The 19544-nt window shown below is 30.2% G+C and overlaps 1 protein-coding gene across 4 annotated transcripts in view; it reads right to left on the reverse strand.

The window, feature by feature from the left end:
- The window catches only part of LOC106461702 (protein SMG8-like), a 35481-nt gene that overhangs the window by 10332 nt on the left and 5605 nt on the right, over positions 1–19544 (reverse strand). For all 4 annotated transcript variants that reach the window (XM_022388731.1, XM_022388730.1, XM_022388732.1 and 1 more), the window contains exons 3-13: positions 18113–18151; positions 15766–15891; positions 13812–13895; positions 11195–11262; positions 7403–7580; positions 6037–6125; positions 4896–5029; positions 4307–4524; positions 4004–4143; positions 3101–3188; positions 2388–2543 (exon numbers count right to left, since the gene is read on the reverse strand). In XM_022388731.1, the coding sequence (XP_022244439.1) occupies positions 2388–2543; positions 3101–3188; positions 4004–4143; positions 4307–4524; positions 4896–5029; positions 6037–6125; positions 7403–7580; positions 11195–11262; positions 13812–13895; positions 15766–15891; positions 18113–18151 (1320 nt within the window). The remainder of the gene's footprint in view (positions 1–2387; positions 2544–3100; positions 3189–4003; positions 4144–4306; positions 4525–4895; positions 5030–6036; positions 6126–7402; positions 7581–11194; positions 11263–13811; positions 13896–15765; positions 15892–18112; positions 18152–19544) is intronic.

The following is a 19544-nucleotide window of genomic DNA, read 5'->3' on the forward strand; positions in this document are numbered from 1 at the left end:
CCACTCCATTCATATACAGACTAATAAACATTACTGATTAATTATCACTCCATTAATATACAGACTAATAAACATTTACTGATTAATTATCACTCCATTAATATACAGACTAATAAACATTCACTGATTAATTACCACTCCATTCATATACAGACTAATAAACATTTACTGATTAATTACCCCTCCATTCATATACAGACTAATAAACATTCACTGATTAATTACCACTCCATTAATATACAGACTAATAAACATTTACTGATTAATTACCACTCCATTCATATACAGACAAATAACATTCACTGATTAATTACCCCTCCTCTAAATGGAACATAAAACAAGGAAGTAAAAGAAAAGAATAAATGAATATAATTTATCGTGACATATTGCTCAGTAAATATTCATTACTGAAATGTAGAAGCTCTAGTCAATAATAAAAGTAAATATTAAGGCATACCATAAACTTCATTTTTCATAGATGTAATTCTAAGAACTTATGAGTGAAAGCAAAGAAAAATATGTAATAATATGTCAATCAAACTACATCTGTCATATCCACTACTGATGAGGCCTTTCACCCAATACCAGAGCTCATCAGGCCAGTTGGTACAAGACAGATCTACTTGCGGTCAAGGCACCATTTATATGTGTGTGTGTGTCACTTTCAACAATATTTTAATTAAAATTAACTTCCAATACAAATTTGCTTTTATATAATGTCTTCAAACCATAATGAAACTTAAAGTGACTCTTACAAAGTATATATTTTAATGCATCTGAATGAAATTCATTTATTACATCATGCATGGTGAATTAGTGACTTTCGAATGCTTCAGAACATTATGTATTCTTTTAGCTTACACAAAAAAACAATTTATTAATTTTTAATTGCTACATCAAGGAATGCTTAGAAAATATTATCAAAATTAAACATGAAGCCCAACCTATCATTTGATTCACCACTTGTCACTAAGTTAAGGGAAATTCCGTTCTTCATCAGTAACAATGGACAAAGACACATTGAAAGAACAAGACTAAACTTCTTATATTGTATTGTGTTTTTACCACAATAAACATGTATTTATATATATTATTTGAAGAATAAATGATATTAATTTATACTTTTATTTTACTTCCTAATTCAAGGTCTTATACTGATGTCCCAGTTGGAGCAGTCTGAACAATTTTCATCTAAATATACATTTAAAGTAAATTTTTCAGAAGACTAAATGAGCAGCATCAATACTATATATTTTTCAAATTGTACATAAATACAAGTTCCCTGTGGTTAGTAAACGATAACTAAAATTATTGTATCAAGAAAATTATAAACCGTGCTACAGATGGAAGAGCTAGGCCTATAGCACAGTGACATGAAACCAACACTGCAACAAAACCAACTACTGTAGTAATTAACAAACAATAATTTGTATGCACAATGATGTTTATTGTAGAAAATATTCTACGTGTGTCGACAGTGCCTTGGTCACTCTTCTTCAGGTACAGTTGAAACATGCAGTAAGTATCCCTATTTGTTAATTTACTACTGCATTTCCTTACACATGTAACACAGTTATTTATTAAATTTTAATTTTAATGACAAGTAAATGGAAAATTATCTTTCAAATGATCTATCATTTAATGTTCTAATTGTTCATGAATTTCATAAAATTTTAAAGAGACAAAAAGGAGTTTATTAGTCCATCAAGGATGTCCCTTCCAGCTCCCAACTATAACCACCCCTTACTACTCATGTATTCATCCAATCTTTTCTTGAACTCAGTTAAATTTTCTGCCTCCACCACCCTTGAAGGCAGCTCATTTGAAAAGCCAACCACCTTGTTTGAAAATTAATACTGTCTAAGCTGCAGACAACTCCTACGCTGCCAAAATTTGAATTTATGATCCCATGTCCTATTGTTTTCACTGCTAAACACAAAAAAGTTTGATGGATCTATATTATCAATACCCTCGATAATCTTAATCCCCTCTGACCCTTCTCCTCTACAGAGAAAACAAGTTTAGAGATTTTAGTCTCTCCTCATAGGACAATTCCACTATCCCAGGTATCATCCTAGTGGCTCTTTTCTGAACCTTCTCCAACAATTCAATGTCCTTCTTCAGGAAAGGAATCCAAAACTGTACACAGTACTCCAAATGAGGCCTTACAAGTGATATATATATATATATATATATATATATACACAGTGAAACAATAATATCTCTTGTCTTGTATTCAATATTTCTGTAGATGCTACCCAAAATCCTATTAGCCCTATTACTAGCTATAATACACTGTTTTATTGTTATACCTGAATTAATACAGATACAACTGTTTCTGCTATCAATTACACATTGTTTAACAGGACTACAATTCATATACTTACAGGATTTATACAGTGATTCCCTGTGAGACTACGAAATTCACACATCTGGTGACCATTCTGCCACAGTCGTTCACAATCTTCCTCCAGTTGCTGGGCAAACTGCTGAAAGGCAGGACCTCTAGCATGCATGGCAAAGACTTGTAGAGCTTGATTCAACTTTTTAAAAAGTTCATCATTTTTGAGTTTGTTAATTTCTTACTGTAAAATTAATTCTTCAGAGAGAAAATAAACATCTAACAGTGCAAAAGTCCCATTTATTAATTAAAATTTACTTACGAGGTATATATCTAAAAAAAAAAGTGCTAAACCAAAAACTAGTATGAAAAAAGGGGAGTGGAAAAAAATAAGTGTAATTTGAATTAATGACTAGAAATATGAGTTTTACAAATTGATTTAATGGATCATGTTTTGAAAGAACCCTCGGTAGGTTTTTTGTAGCACATATTGGAAAACAAAATAACATTAAAAATAAATTAAAAATTATGACTAAATTTTCAGAAATCACTTGAATGTAGATTGTAAATTATATTTTCTGCTCAAGAAACTTTTCACTGATTGAGTTCACCTATACATACATGCAAGCAAACAAAAAGTTAAAATAAAGTCACAAAACTTATTATTTATCTTTAATGAAAATGTTTACTCCAAAATATATTATCAACATTTGCCTTGTTATTTTAAATATAAAAGATACTAAACATCATGTGATCTACCTTCCTTTCATGATAATCTAGTGTGTAGTGAGTGGGCAGATTGTCTTGATAAGCTGCCGAGGCCAAGGGCAAGACTTTAGCACAACGGCTGAAAGTACAAACCACATGTTTCACCAGTAAGTCTGGATATTACACAAACATTCTGACAGCATGCTTACAAACCACTAATACACTAAAAACAAAATATTTACATTAAATTAAATTTAGATGGAAAACAAATTTGTACAATAAGAAAAACCGTTATATCCATTTTCTGAATTATACATTTTTTCAACTGAATTTTGACATTGTATGCTAGTAATTGTCTCATGAAACTCAATAATTCTTTCTTACTAAAAGTTGCACTATTTCTAAGTTACAAAATACAATACAAACTCAAACTTTACAAATATTTTGAACACTGTATATATAGACTACAGCTCACAACTAAGAGAAGCCTTTTCTTGCTCTTTGTTATATTCTTGTTCAGCGATACTGATGGGGATAGAATTTTCTCAAACTTGTCTGTGTCATAACATTTGGAAAATCCAAAATATACGGGGCTTCTCAATCTTTTTTTTCTTCAAAAATTTAAAATTTTTCAAGAAGGGGAACAAAAAAAACAAACAATATTTAATATTATGCACACTGTATCGATAAGAAAATCATGCACATTTGTAAGATCATCAACCCAAAGTCACCATAATAAAACTTAAAAACATAATCAAATATCTCAAAATATATTAGCACAACTAGTTAACACTTTTTTCAGTCATACAATTTCATCACAATTAAAATTCAAAAGTATGACTTGCAGTTATTTACAATTTATACTGAGTAAAGGTACCCATTAGAGCATTAGATTTTCAAGATTACTTGAACGTGTAGCAGTATCATTAATAGAAACACTGAAAAAATGCTTACCCCTCAGAAAATCGAACGTCAATATCTAATGTAGTCTTAAGAAGTGACATCACTGCTCCACTTCGGGAATCTTTTGGCTCCATAAAAAACCAATTTTTTAGTTTATTAGCTATTTGAAACCAAATTTGGGCAGTAGGTAGCTGTAAAATAAATGGCCAAGAAGTAAGAAACATAAAACTTGGTTATGAAAAACCTTATACACTTAGCCCTATTACGTCTAGCAAATTCTGGTTCACTCCAAAAGGTTTTTGCATGGTAATACTATATTTCAGAAAGGTTTCACACCAAAGAAAATTATTATACCTCAAAGTATGCTCGAACAATGTTCCTTCCAACATTATCATCAAAACCTTTGCTCAGTGCCAGATCAATATGCTGCCAAAGGAAAGCTTTAAAAGAGTGTTCACTAGCGCCATCTTCTGGTGTTAATGCAAATGCTGGAAGATCATTTGCAGTTTGATTTTGAATACTCCCTCTTCGATTTAACAAATAACTTTTGGACTTAGATGGATCCATTTCTCCTAAAATAAATAAAAAATTACTAGTTCACAAAATAACAGATTTTAAGTTAAAAATATTTTTTTTAATCTTGGAAAATCTAGTATCATTTTACAAATAAGTTTCATAGTACAAGTTACTCAATATATATATATTTGATGTTTTATGTACTGACATATTATGACACTTTCACTAAGTTCTTGACACTTAAAAATCATTGTAATTCAGTTCTATGCAAAAAAATATTTTTTCAAATCATAACAATTTAGTGCAAAGGAAGGTCGACAAATCCATGAAATTAATTCTGTTAAAAAATTACAATTTATATCTCTCTCAAAGGATTATTTTCCCACTGAATTCTCGGCTTCTAGTCTGAGGCACTAGGAAAACCTACCAGGACTTTTTGGAAAAGAACAGCATTCTTTAAGTTGGTTCATAAGATATCCAAGAGGATCAACTATAAGAGATTTCTTTGAAGTAACATAAACAAATTCTTGATTTGCTGGTACTGCAAAAAGAGAGTTCCCACTAAAAAAAACAAACAATAAGAAAAGTAGATAGAGCTCTGTACAACAGATTCACTAAATAGATCAATAAGCAGAATTCGTTACAACTTTACTCTTCATTACTGTTTTGAAAACACAATATGTTTAATCCAATAATCTAGAGATTAAACTTGCGTTATTTTACTTCCTATTTCTTTAATTTTTCCAATTTGTCATTTTTTTGGCTAACCCCTTTCATTAATTTGCTAAATAAGTGAAAACTGAGAGCAAACACAACCCTAGTCCATGCCATTCCTTAACGTACCTGTGCTAAGGCCACTTATGGTGTCAAATATCAAAAACCTCCATCTTCTGTAATTTGGCCTTTCACTCTAAGCTTTTAATTCAGATTTAAAAAAACACAAGAGCTCTTTATGCATGAAGATTTTTAATTGTGTGAAATAAACATTTCTTATTTTCTACTTTGATTAAGACAAATAATAATGTATTTCATGAAATGCAAACAGATTACACTTCAAACAAAGCAAGAAAATGGGTAAGATAAATATTAATGTGAGATTGTGATATTAAGTTATAAATTTCCAACCAGACACTACTTAATTATTGATTAATAGTCTGTAAAACTTATATTGTGTTCACAAGTTTGATTTATTGTACCATGGTTATTTGATACAATACATTGATAACAGTGTTATTGGATATGTTAAAGCATTCCAAAGCTTGTAATACTCAAATGAATATTTGTCATCAAGGAAGCAATCAATTGCTTGTTTGTTTGCAATTAAGCACAAAGCTACACAATGGGCTATCTGTGCTCTGCCCACAATGGGTATGAAAACCTGGTTTTTAGCATTGCAAGTCTGAAGACATACCACTGTGCCACTGGGGGGCAGGAAGTAATCAAACAAATACTCATCATAAAATCACTCCAACTACTTTTTTTTTCCTTTTTTTAAGCAGTAAAAATATATTTCATTCTCGTTATCTTATCTAGACTTACAATATTTTAGAAGTGTTATTAAAACTTACCTTATGTTGGTGATTACACGACTTTTGCGCAATATTCTGTATATCTGATCTTCGAGAGCATGCTCCAACCTCTTGATTGGTGGGAATTTCTGTTGGAGATATTTCTAGGTTTACACTTTTGGATTTCAGTATTTCTTACACTTTGAAAACTGTTTTACAACTTTTAATTGATGACATTCTGCACAATTTACTATTAAATTTTTCATATGTAGTCACTTGAGGAAGGAAGCACATTATGCTGATATATCATTAGGTAAGCACACAACAATTTATAAGCATAAGAAAAAAAATATTTATTCATGGTGGAACACCAAATGTTTCGACAGAACATTGGTTGTGGTTGATGCAGTTAATTTAAAGGAGTTTAAGGGAAAGCTTGATAAATGTCTGAAATGAGAAGCAAAAGTACCCATCCCCAGTGATGGGAAAAGTTTAAGTTAATCTATCAATTTAAGTACCTGAAGAAGACAGATCAATGTTCTGTCGAAACATGTAGTATGTTCCATCATGAATATAAATATTTTCCTTGTGTTTATAAATCATTGTGTGCCTACCTATTGATCATGTCTAGTTCAAGAGATTCTTAAAGTTGCTAAAACAGGAAGCATCATTAGTCTAAGCAAATGGCACACACTCCCTTTCTTTAGCCACACAAAACAAGTTGCTACCTTCAAATCAAAAGTGGTTGAACACGTACTTAATACCAAGTGGCAGAAGAAAACATTCTTCAAAGAATGAGTTATAAGATATGCTAAGTGGCAGAAGTTAACATTCTTCATAGAATGAGTTATAAGATATGCTAAGTGGCAGAAGTTAACATTCTTCAAAGAATGAGTTATAAGATATGCTAAGTGGCAGAAGTTAACATTTTTCAAAGAATGAAGAATGAGTTATTACATATGCTAAGTGGCAGAAGTTAACATTTTTTAAAGAATGAAGAATGAGTTACTACATTTGCTAAGTGGCAGAAGTTAACATTCTTCAAAGAATGAAGAATGAGTTATTACATATGCTGCTTATTGATATTTTATTAATAAATATGAAGAGCAATCTTTCATTAAATTAAATGGAGACTACTAATTTCTTAAGGTTTATTAGACTTAAAAAATGTTTAATGCTCTATTTCATATTCCAAGAGTAAATATATTTTGATTAAATATTATGTAGGAGAATGGATCACTTCAACATCATCATCAACATATTTAGATTCAAATAGTTTAACCAATAAAAACAATTGCAAATGTTTTAAGATGACCTTTTTACCATTTCATATTTCTTTTCTTGGTCATTTATAAAGTGAAGTGAATGTGTTGTAATTCTGTATTTTAGTAAACTGTTTTAAACAACAACAGAATTCAGACTTAACCTTTGACCTTGTTTTCCCTGTGCCATCACTACTATCAATACTTTCACTTTGAAACTCCGGTGCATTGGTTTGAAAAATGAATAGAACACGAGGGGAACATGGCCTGCCTGCTTGCACCCAATCCTGGGAAATGGGAAAACTTCGAAGTAAGTCCGTAAGGCATGGAACTGCTTTCTGCCTGTGTCATATTTTAATAAATAAATAAAAGTTTAATTTCTACCAAATAAATAAACTATACTTCAAGTCTATACTATTTTCCAACATTCATGGAGAAAATTGAAATGATCTATATATTAGCTAAAAGCACCATCTTACCAAGAGTTTGATAAGTTTTTGTTTAACCACACGGCAGTTCATATACATTAAAGTATTTTTTTATTTCAGAATATCAGTATATAAAGCAATATGCTAGACTTGTAACTATACTGTTTACATAACTAATGCACGCTTTGGCAACAGTATGTAACTTCCTAAACCATACATAAGCACACATTAATTTGAAGTCAATGTGGACATGCATTATTGTGGCTTATGTATGGTAGTTAGAATGAAAAAAGATTAGTTGTACATCCTAATTAATCAAATAATTTCTCTTCTGCGTGCAGAATTCTGGGTTACAAATATACTTCTAATTTAGAGGCTTATAGCCAATTTAGCTCTTGAACAGACAAACAATATCAATGGCAAAAATTTAAGATAATTCACCAATAATAACTTAGTTCATTTTTTATTCTGATGAGTTTCATTTATGAACAAGATAATTGATACATTTATCATGTGGCACCAAAACACAAGAAAATACCTTTATTTTCTGTAATATTACCAAGAAGAGAGGACGATATCATGCAATGCATGTAGAAGAAAGAAACACGTTGTCATAAAGAAAGTAGGATAAAATGCAAGAAATGGTATTACCAACATGACAAAAGAAAATATTTTTTTTTTTATCAAGGGCAATGTAAAATGCAATAAATGTTACTGTCTTAAGAAAAGGGTTTGTTTGGTTTGAATTTTGTGCAAAGCTACATGAGAGCTATCTGTGCTAACCATCCCTAATCTAGCAGTGAAAGACTAGAGGGAAGGCAGCTAGTCATCAACACCTACCGCCAACTCTTGGGCTACTCTTTAACCAACGAATAGTGGGATTGACTGTCACATTATAATGCCCAACAACTGAAAGGGCAAGCATGTTTGGTGGGATGGGGATTAGAACCTGTAGATTGCGAGTCGAGTGCCCTAACCACCTGGCCATGCCAGGCCCTTAAGAAAAGAGAATAATGATAGAAATAAAAAACAAATGTAGATATAAAATGTTAATTCCTTAAAGTACACAAACAGTTAAATATAGTTGAACAAGACAGATAATTTGCTCAACATGTTGGCCAAACTACTTTCATGAGGTAGTGACGAAGAGTGCAGTATCATGGACGGACAGAAAGGGGAAAGAACAAAGTTGTGGGTAGACAAACAAGTAAAGCAAGAGAAGTGAAAAAATATATATATATATAAATATACAGTTACAAAACTATAACAAACAAGAGGTAATCCTCAATAGCTGTAATTAGATCTCAAATCTGTCAAGAGATGGAGCTATGAATTAAAAATTTGTACTTGAAAAAAAAACTTGGAGCCATTCTATGAGCTGCTATGCTGCAGCTAAAAATAACCAGAAATCTAAATGAAAGCTTAACTGACAATTAATTACAAGTTCTCCCAAAGAAAGATATCATGATCCTCACATTCATGGGTGGCAGTTATTACATCTGATTATTTTGGAGAACTGGAAATCTAAATGACAATTAATTGTCAGTTAAGATTTTGAGGAGGTATGATTTTTCAAAAGGTAGATCAGACAAAGAGCCTCACAATCATAGGTGGCAGTATTACATCTGATCATTTTGAGAACTGTAGCTTGAATGCCTAAAATAAAATGTTCTTTAAAAAAGAAAAAATTCATAGTTTTCAAAGTTGTTGGTTTTAACATTATAATAATTTTCTTTCAACTAATCTTCAAAATAGCAGTCTTGAATTATGTGAATTAGCAGCCAACAACAGCAAAAAATACTATAATTAAATAGAACTATCATGACATTTAATGTATTATATACTCAACAATTCTTTAACAGATTTATAATACAAACCAACAATAAGTTCATTTATATGATCTCAGGCAAGAAAAAACTAACACAGAGACGTCCATTTTGAGATACTGATCTCTAGTTGTCTATTCTTTCAACTGGACATCGTACTACATAAACTGTGAGAGACATTTAACAGAATAGCTGCCAGATGACCCTTTGACAGCTTTATTATACAATTCAACAACAAGTTCATTTAAGTGACCTCTAGTGAGAAAAAAATCTTCCTTCACTTTATCTCGAGATACTCTGAACATGATAAGATTATTGTAATTATTTCTGTAAGAGATTAATGGAATACTTGCGAACTTATAATTAAGTCAGGATGATTGACATCATCATGATAGTTAATCTTTATAATGTTGGCAACCAACTGAAAAGTTCGAGCCTACTTCTACTTCCATATCAACTCATCTAGGTTGCTGAAGGGAAGAACTATTAGGTACAAAACTTATTCTGAAAATTAATGTGTAAGTGAAATAAAAGTCCTTCAGTAAAGAGCATTTCAGAGCAATTAGATCAATCTTGCATGGTATGATTGTATGTTTAGAATTAATGTCACTGAAGAAGTCATTCAGGCCCCTAGAAGTATACTATGTGGAAGAGGTTTAGGGGGTATGACTAGTCTTTCCTCAATGACAGAAGAAAGATAGTCATGGGAATGTTGAGTTGTTACTGTTTTCTTAGTGCAAGACTACACAGTGAACTATCTACACTCTGTCCACCACAGGAAATTGAACCCTGGAGTTTAGCGTTGTAAGTCTATAAATTTACCGCTTACACACTGGAAAAGGAAATGTTGAGATCTGAAAGATTAAAAAGAGAATGAAACAAAAGAAGACTCAAGATTTTTAGGCTTAATAACTTGGGCTATAAATTAGAATGCACAGACTCCACACTGAGAAATAAATTGTTATTAGATGTAAAATTCATAAAGAAAGACAGTTAGGTCTGATTGCAGAAGACTGATATCAGTTACTGGAAGTTAGAGTTTCCTGTATATAAAAATCTTTAGAACATACTAAAATAAAACATCTCTGTCAGCCAGCTTGATGGTAATAACTGTTATAAGTGGGTGCCTTAAAAACATCTAGATTTTAAAGCTTTAAATTGTATCACCAATGGATGCTGTCAAGAGAAAAGTCAGTTCAATTTTCAATGTGCATACTCAATTGATCTTTATGTTAGAACCTGATTTGGTACAAGCTCAGGTGACTTTCACACAAGAACCGGACTTGTGCAAACTCAACTGACATTCATACTGAAACCTGACTTGCACATGTTCATGTGGTCTTCACACTGAAATCTAACTTGATGCATGTTCAAACTATCATCACACTGAAACCTGACTTGATACAGGTGATCTTCAAACTGAAATCTGACTTAATACATATTTAGGTGGTATTCACAATGAAACGTGACTTGATGCAAGTTCAGTTGACATTCATATTGAAACCTGACTTAGAGGTGATAAAATTTATAATGATGAAAAAACATCAGCTTCCTATGACTGAAAAAGTTTTATACGAATTCAAACACAGAAGAGTAGATTGGGCCCTAGTCATCAAATTCTACAGAAATCACTGATACATGAAATAAAGGAGGTAGCAAAAAAAAGATAATTTATTCAAGTTTTTCCTTGAAAATATTTTACCTGACAGAATCCAGAGTCTGGAAGAGGTGAATATAACTAACATCAAAGGTAGTAGTTGGATGTGCAACCTAAAAACATCCAGAAAAAAGATTTGCCTAACATCAAAAACAAACAGTACATTAATTATCTCACTCTCTCTCTCTCTATATATATATATATATGTATATATTTATACGTGTGTGTGTCTATACATCTATAACTAGCCATAAAACAATTCAGTGAAATAAAAGTTTCAAGTGCAATGTCTTCAATTCCGCATGAGATTTAGTAATATATTCAGAAATAAGCTCCAGTGCCTCAGAAAGCTTCCCATTTAGGTGTACAAATCTCGCAAAAAAATGTAGGTCTCGACACATATATACCCAAATGTCATCCTGCTCTATAAAAAGGCAGTCCATTAAAGTCACAAATCTATAATTTCTACACTAGCTATAATGCCCTTGAAACAACAAGCAAGTTTAATTATTTGTCTGTAAATCTCAGATAATATTGGCACCACATCAGATTCTTATATAGATGATATCAATCACTATCTCTCATGTAGTTCACAATTACTGACTGAAAAGAGAAAGAATTAAGAACAGTTGTAAACCTAATACAGATCATACCTAACCTACTATATCATCCGATCTATCATTGCATCATTTTTTACTTAAGCTGTGCAAGCTGATTAACTGAGAAATTTACCAGAAGTTAATAAAAAGCATTTAAAGACTAACTCAGTTTTGTTACATGTGAAACTTGGTAGAGTTTAATTTGTCCCCACGTAGTGCTCATACATAAGTAAGCTTGAAGTAAAATCAAAATGGTAGCAAGCATGGTACATTGTTTTTAAGCACAAAGCAACACAAAGGGCATCAAAACTTGGCTTTATAATTCTTCAGACTCGCCACTGAGAGCTATATATTTTATCTGTTATTTACTCCACTTTTAAATTAACTGTCCAGAAATCATTAGTGTACATTCAAATGAAAAGTTAAAAAATGTGAAATGAGGAATTCCATTGTTTTCTCTGTAGCAACTGCAGTATTGATCAAAATATTCCAAGTTACGTATCTGAACAGTTTTGACTGTTAAACCTTTCACATCTGTTTTCTTTTCATTTTATGGTTTTAATGTTGTACTTTGTACCAACCGGAGCAGTAATCTTACCAATAAATCACTATACAAACCCATAAACTGTTTCCAGCAGACATACCATAAACAGATTATGAAATATGCATAAGCTATGCTTAGACTCAAGCTTGTGAAATTTTAAACATTTTATTTTACTAAAGGTTGGTTAAGCTATCTTATAAACATTCTAGTTTTTACACTTTAGATACTTTTTTTAATTAATATGTCACAATGAGTAAAACATATACATAAAAAAACAAGGATTTGTAGCCCTAATTAACTGCATACATAAGCTCATTTTCACTCGAGTAAAAATCAAAGCTGTTCTTCCCTATGCCTCACTAGGCATCCAAAATACAACTCATGTAGCTTTCAAAGATGTCAGTCAGTATAATTAAATGTAAAAAAAAACAACAACTATTAACTGGCTTTCTAAATAAGCTTTAGATAGGTTAAAATTTTTATTTGATGTTCAGAGCAGGCATATACAATGATCAAACACAAAATAACTATGACAGACTGTTATTTTATGGGCATGAAAATCAAATACTGTAATAAATCTTATGTAGAGGAGAATCTCTTCCTATTGGTTATAAACAAGTCCAGCAGCCAAATAAATTTGATTATTAAAACAGTCTTAAAAGGGAAGAGAAAGTGGGGCTTCTTTGGCGAATTTGACAAATCAAGAAGGTAGGAGGTGTGAATTTTAGATTATTGCTTGTGATTATGTTTAGTTTGTGGTTCTGATTGGTTGGAACTTGTAGCAGCCAATTTTTGAAGTTAGAAAATACTGAAGTGGAGAAAGCTGAGCTCTGAAGCTTCAGATGATAAAGATTGAGTTTTCTAGATGTTTTTTTTTGAAATAAAGAAAAACTTAGATAATATAAAAATTTTAATTATAAACTAGGCTTTCATGCCATGTTTATTGACATACATTAATACAAGTTGTTTAATTAGTTTTTGAATGTGACACTGTAGAAGGTCATTACATATATAATTTGACCCACCCAAAGTAAAGGTCACAGCAAACAAGTTAATTCATATTCTATAATTCATATGATTAGCTTTCCTTTGTACCTTAAAAGCTGTAAGACTTACAATAATAAGATTAGTTTTAAGCTGGACATTTCACTATACTTTTCTGAGATACAGATGTTTACCCAACTTTTAGAAAACACCTTTAATATAAATAAGCTCACATAAATAACTGAACATTAAGTGTAGTTTTTCCTTCGTATTCATGATGTCAGAAAAACGCGCAAGTTCAAGAAGTCTTAATATAAAACAATAAAAACCCTATAACCCGAATACTTTCAAAAGGTGGACCTAAACTTTACACCTGAAGAAGAAAGGTTCACCTTTTGAAAGCTCTCTAGTTACAGGGTTTTTATCGTTTTCCTTTACATCAACATCTGGCTAACATTTCTTAAGTTTAAAAAACAAGTAATTATATATGTATTATTGTACAGCTTATATTTCTCTTCGTTTTATGCATACTGACCAGAATGATATGCGACAGATGGAAAATTAACAGGAGAGCTTTAGAAAAGGAGCACTGAAGATCACTCCACACTTCTAAAAATGTCTGAAATTAAAATAACATCAGAATTATGTCATGACTTTCTAAAAAAATATCTTCACCTCAAAAATCAGGGTTACTTTACACTAGTTTACTGTTAGTTAAGTCAACATTATTTTGGTCTGAAAATGTTACCTTACAAAGTTTATAGTAATTATTTAAGCAGCACATAAACGAGACCAAATACTTTAATGTTAAAAAAAAACCAAAGGTTTTTTTTTGTTATAAAAATTTCAGTATATCATTTAAACTTAAAAAATTAACAACTCTCAGATTCTTATTATAAATAAGATAATAAATTTATTGTGCGAAATAATATTTGAATTTTAGTAATAAAAACTTTGTGATATTAACAAGAAACTGATTTATTATTATAATGTTTGTTTTACAGACAAAATATAAAAATCTAAAGAAGTGTTTAATATTACCATGAAGGAAAAAAAAAAGGAATTATGTGGTTAGCATTTAAATCAAATGACCTTCCTCAGGACTGTTTGGCCAAAACATCAACAACGTAATTCTTTATTCCTTACGGTCATTTCTTTTGAGCTTCATAGTTTTTTAACATGTTAGTAAAATATGTTCATGTAAAAGAAAAAAACTTTGACTGTACCATTTGGGTTAAAACTAACAACAAATGTTTGTACAACTTTTTCCTTAAAAATAATTTATTAGAAATTAAAATGTAAAATTTCCAATCTTGTGTAAGTGATCAAAACTGTTTGGAATCTGAAATTGGTAGATAAAGTAAATTAAGCAAATAAAATATCACTAGAAATCATAGATCAGCTTGGTCCATGTGAATTTAGTGAAAACAAACTCTCTCTCTCTGTTTACAAAATGAGAACTTGAGTCAAGTACGGTAGCAAAATATAATTTTGACAATATAATAAAATAATTAGTGAAATGTTTATAATTCTACACTTGTTTTGCCAAGTCACTCAGTATGTGGAAGTTTTTATATTCCATTTCAATAGGAAAAAATTAATCTGGTAAAACAAACTGGGAAGTAACGTTCTATACTAATATCACCTTCTGTTCAAGTCAGAGTACTACTTTAAAATATAATGAATCAAACTGATCTTTAAACAGTCTAAATATTTTACTGAAGAAGCCAAATCATTTGTGGTTCTACTGGTGACATAATCTTGCATATTAATACCCTACATAACTGCAAATCCAAACCTGGTTCATACATAATTAAATGTGTGATATATTATGAGATTTACAAGAGAGATAGTGAAATTTAAAGACTCCATATAAACTTTAATGAATATCTGTACATAGTCGAACATTGGCCTTCATCAAGCAAGTAAATATTTTAATTAATATATTAAATTAAATGTCATAAAATAACCATTATTTTCAATGTTACACAATTTTTGATCTGTAAGAAAACTCCACCTTAAATAACAAGTAAATCATTAAACTAAAGAAACAGTGATTTTATTGGATTCTACAAAGATAACCTATATTTAAGGACAGTGGAAACTTTGATTCAAGACTGAAAAGTAACATCCTTTAATGTCATAATGTGAACTTAATTTTCACATTTTAGTTGGTAATTGGTTTTACTATTATCTAAAAGTACTTGATTTTTACCTTTTTATTTATTTACCAATTTTATTTCTATGTTTTATTCTTATAGCTTAAAATCTTACTTTTTTCCATATGTACCTGAAGATATTTATGTCACAAAACCAGTTGCTAGTAATAATAACTTTATTAAATCACGTTGAATAAAGTTCAATTCATTCAGGAACTGTTTGTTTCCATTATAATATGTATAACTTTGAAAATAATAAGATCATATTTCTGTCATTGACCATTGGTCAATACTGTCCACCAAAATACACTTATGTGATAATATACTTGCTTTTTCTTTCAATTCGTTTTCAATGCTGTGACACTTCTGCAGCAAACACTTTGTGTCAAAGCTTCCAATAAGATGAAGAAAAATGACACGGCTTTCTGGGTGATAGAAACCTTGAATATCTGCAGGCTACAAAAAACATGTTATCCTGTTGAAATAAGTGTCTCAATTTGGTGTTATAATCAAACAAGAGCATCAATCATTCACTATACCAGACTATTTTCTCTCAGGATATTGATAATTTAAATGGTCTAAGTGTAATAATGTTTTTTTCTTAATGAAAAACAAAATGAAAGAAATATACAAGCAAACCTACCTATTACCCTGTGATGGGAAAAGTTTACGTTAATCTATCAATTTAAATTATTTCATGGACTTTAAAAACGTTAATTGTGTTGCACTCTCGGTTTCACTCGGAGCCAAAGCTCTGAGCTACTTACACCACCTATATCAATAAGTATTTATTGAGCATTTCACTGACCATAAGAGCCGCTCAACAATAACATACAATAAATATACATTTTTATTCTTTAAGTTACGTCACATTTTGAAATGTGAATGATAGTGTGATTAATTCCTAATAATTCAGTGTAGAATATTCTGCTTTCAAGATAAAATTTGCTATCAATATTATTCATGCCTGTTCTCCAGTCATTTCAAAAGTGAATATTCAGCTTTTCTTGCATACGTAGCTTTTCAAGTGGGAGAGAGATGAACACTCAGACAGACGCAATGATTTGCAATATACAAGAACTTTCTAGGTCTGGGTGCAAGATACCCAGCTGATTTTACGTTAGGCTTGTGAAACAATATTAACAATAGCAATATGAACAAATAAGCAAATTTTGATTTCGTCTGCAATCGTGAAATCATTTATTTTACTAATAATCAATGTTTGAGTGGTCTTAAGTTTTGATATAGTAAGCTTTGAGTGTAGTTTCAAGAATAAGTCTGCTTTTTAAGGTGCCCCCCCCAAATCTTCTATTACAGTTTTGAGCAAATTCCTATGCAATCACTATTGTGGTTCATGATTATAAAAATTTGGATTACATTTTACTATACCATGCCCTTCATTGAGAAATCTATTATTTGAATGTTTTGATGCATAGTCCTTTACTGACCTCTAACAACCTAAAAATATTAGGTTTTTGAATAGCATGTAACTATTATTCAGAGGAAGTAACAAATCAAAGAAAAGATTAACCTTTAGAATCATTCATGGATTATTTTTACCGAAACTACAAGTTTTGGTGACGAAAAGTTAACAAATAAAATCTATCATTGTAGCTTAGCCATAATCATGAAGACATCGAAGCAAACCCTACATGTGTTGTTACAAAGTGCATCATAACTTAAGTGATTTGTTTTTCAAGTTATCACTGATATAACCTTTTAATACTAGCAAAAAATGTGTGATATGCTGGGATGTAACAAGAAATTGTAGTCAGATTGCAAAATATTATCTATTAAATATTTTAACTGTATATAAAAGTGAGCTAATAATACTTTTACATTGTTATTTTTTAATAAATTTAAAAACCTGCCTTTGAAGTGTTGATTTTGTAAAAATTTAAAAATGATCACTGTTTCATGATGAAGCACATCACATTTGTTTATACTAGAAATGGTGCCCAGAAATGTAGTTATTCTTTTGAGTTTAATTCATGTTCTGCATACTTGAATTAAATATTTATACCATTACATTACCTGTCCTTAAAGTTTAACCCATTATAACAGAAGCCCAAGGAAGAGTACCACTAAAAGTGTTAATCAGAAACATTATGCATAAAACTAGTATAATGAATAATTAAGGCTTCCCATCAACCTCTGAACATAAATTAAATACAATATAAACTCATATCATATATATATATAGATAGATATAGTTATTACACAACTACCCATTAAATTTGAAACTAAACTGATAGCTTATAGACTTTAAAATATTACTAAAAACAACAACAAAGTGAATTCAAACAAAATTAACACCTGTATTATAAAAAAAAAATTACATATTTGTCTATGAAAAGTTCTGCTTCATGGTTAAGTTGTCTGCCAATGACCAAGTATTTACTCATTTCATAGCAATAAACATTATTTTTAGTATTAAAATTTACTTCATCAGTAAACACAGTAATTATTTTACTTCACAATAATGTTTCTTTTTTTCTGAAAGTATTTATGTCTCAAAAACCATCAGAATGAAGCCACTTATTTTCCTCACTCATTTAGCAAACTTATTAAACAGATATTTCTACAAAACTATCCTTTACATAAATTTCATAAATTTAAGATTAAACCTAGCATTAATAAAATAAAACAATATTAACAAAAAGAAGTAATACAATACCTCATCTATGTTAATTTCTCCTGGATCTGTAAACATCCCCTGTATAAAAGAAAAAAAATTGAAAAGAATTTGGAAAATGAAATGCTTTGAACAATAAGCTCAACTATTTTATTAAATTAGGTAGAAAAAAAATGATCAAGCTGTCTCATTAAATATGAAAACTAAGTAACCTAATTATAATGACTAATTGTTCAGTTTGTACTAGAACTTTTAATTAATAGTGATAAGTAATTATAAAACATTTTCATGATGTGTATTAAAAACTCTACACAATATTTTTATTTATCCCTTTCGAGATGGGTCACAGGTGAAAGGCCATGTGATCTCGTTTGTTGACTCGCATTCAAAATTTTATTGAACTAATATTTCATGAATTTATGTCAATAACTTTGGTATCAAATTGTAGATTATAATTCAAATTTTAGTATTATACATTACTCAATTTCTTAATTTAAAAGTAAGTATTAAAAAAACATAATTAAACATCCATTTTTGTGTGTCACATGGTATGTTGAATGCAGAACTTGTTCAAATTAGATGTTTGTGAAGTCAAAACACTACGTCTATAGTTTCACACGAATTAGAAACTCAAATTACAAATATTTACAAGCTAGAATCTAAAATAAGGTCTTATCTTTTCTATTTGCTACGATATTGCTCACGTAATAAAGCAAACACAGTGGCATCCTGCTCAACTCTTTCCATTTTGGGAAATGCTCCCTTAAATATACTTACTTTTATATAAGACATAAATACTCAATCAAAAGCTCAGAATGTCCCCCTAGTGCTTTTCTCAGCCTTTCTAATGTTCCTTCCTCCATTTCTTTTATTTGAATCAAGATTTCAATGAAGTTGGTTGTGTTTGCTCAAAATTTCATAATTTTTTAGACCCAAATACAGCTTAGTTACTAAACTTGATAAATTATAGTAGAATTCTATGGTATTGATGTAGTAATTTATGATTTTATAGATATTCAAAAGTATATTTAAAACCTAAAAAAAAATATTTTGTTTTGCATCCTCCATATGCAAAATGTTTAAAGGTTTAGCAACCTAAGTCAAGCAGCAACCGAGTACAAATGTCATAATTAGAAGAGATAATTGTTTGCTTTACTTCTTTATTTACTGTTCTATGTTTTAGGAAAAATAACTAAGAACTTTTTTCAAAATAGCAATAATCTATATACATATATGATATATAATAATTGAAATGTGAAGGTATTTTACCAAATACTAGTCGACTAAAACAGAGCCAAGACAAGTTACTTTGTACAGACCAAAGGTAAACTTTATGCCACTTGATACATCAATGAGTGCACTTGAACCGCATCGTTGTAAATTCTGTATTGTTAGCCAGGCATGGGTGAAAGGTCAATATAATAAATATATATAAATATATAATGTTATGAGATTTAAGCTATTTAGTCTAAAC

Source organism: Limulus polyphemus, unplaced genomic scaffold (genome assembly GCF_000517525.1).
Source record: "Limulus polyphemus unplaced genomic scaffold, Limulus_polyphemus-2.1.2 Scaffold1014, whole genome shotgun sequence".
Classification (NCBI taxonomy): Eukaryota; Metazoa; Arthropoda; class Merostomata; order Xiphosura; family Limulidae; genus Limulus; species Limulus polyphemus.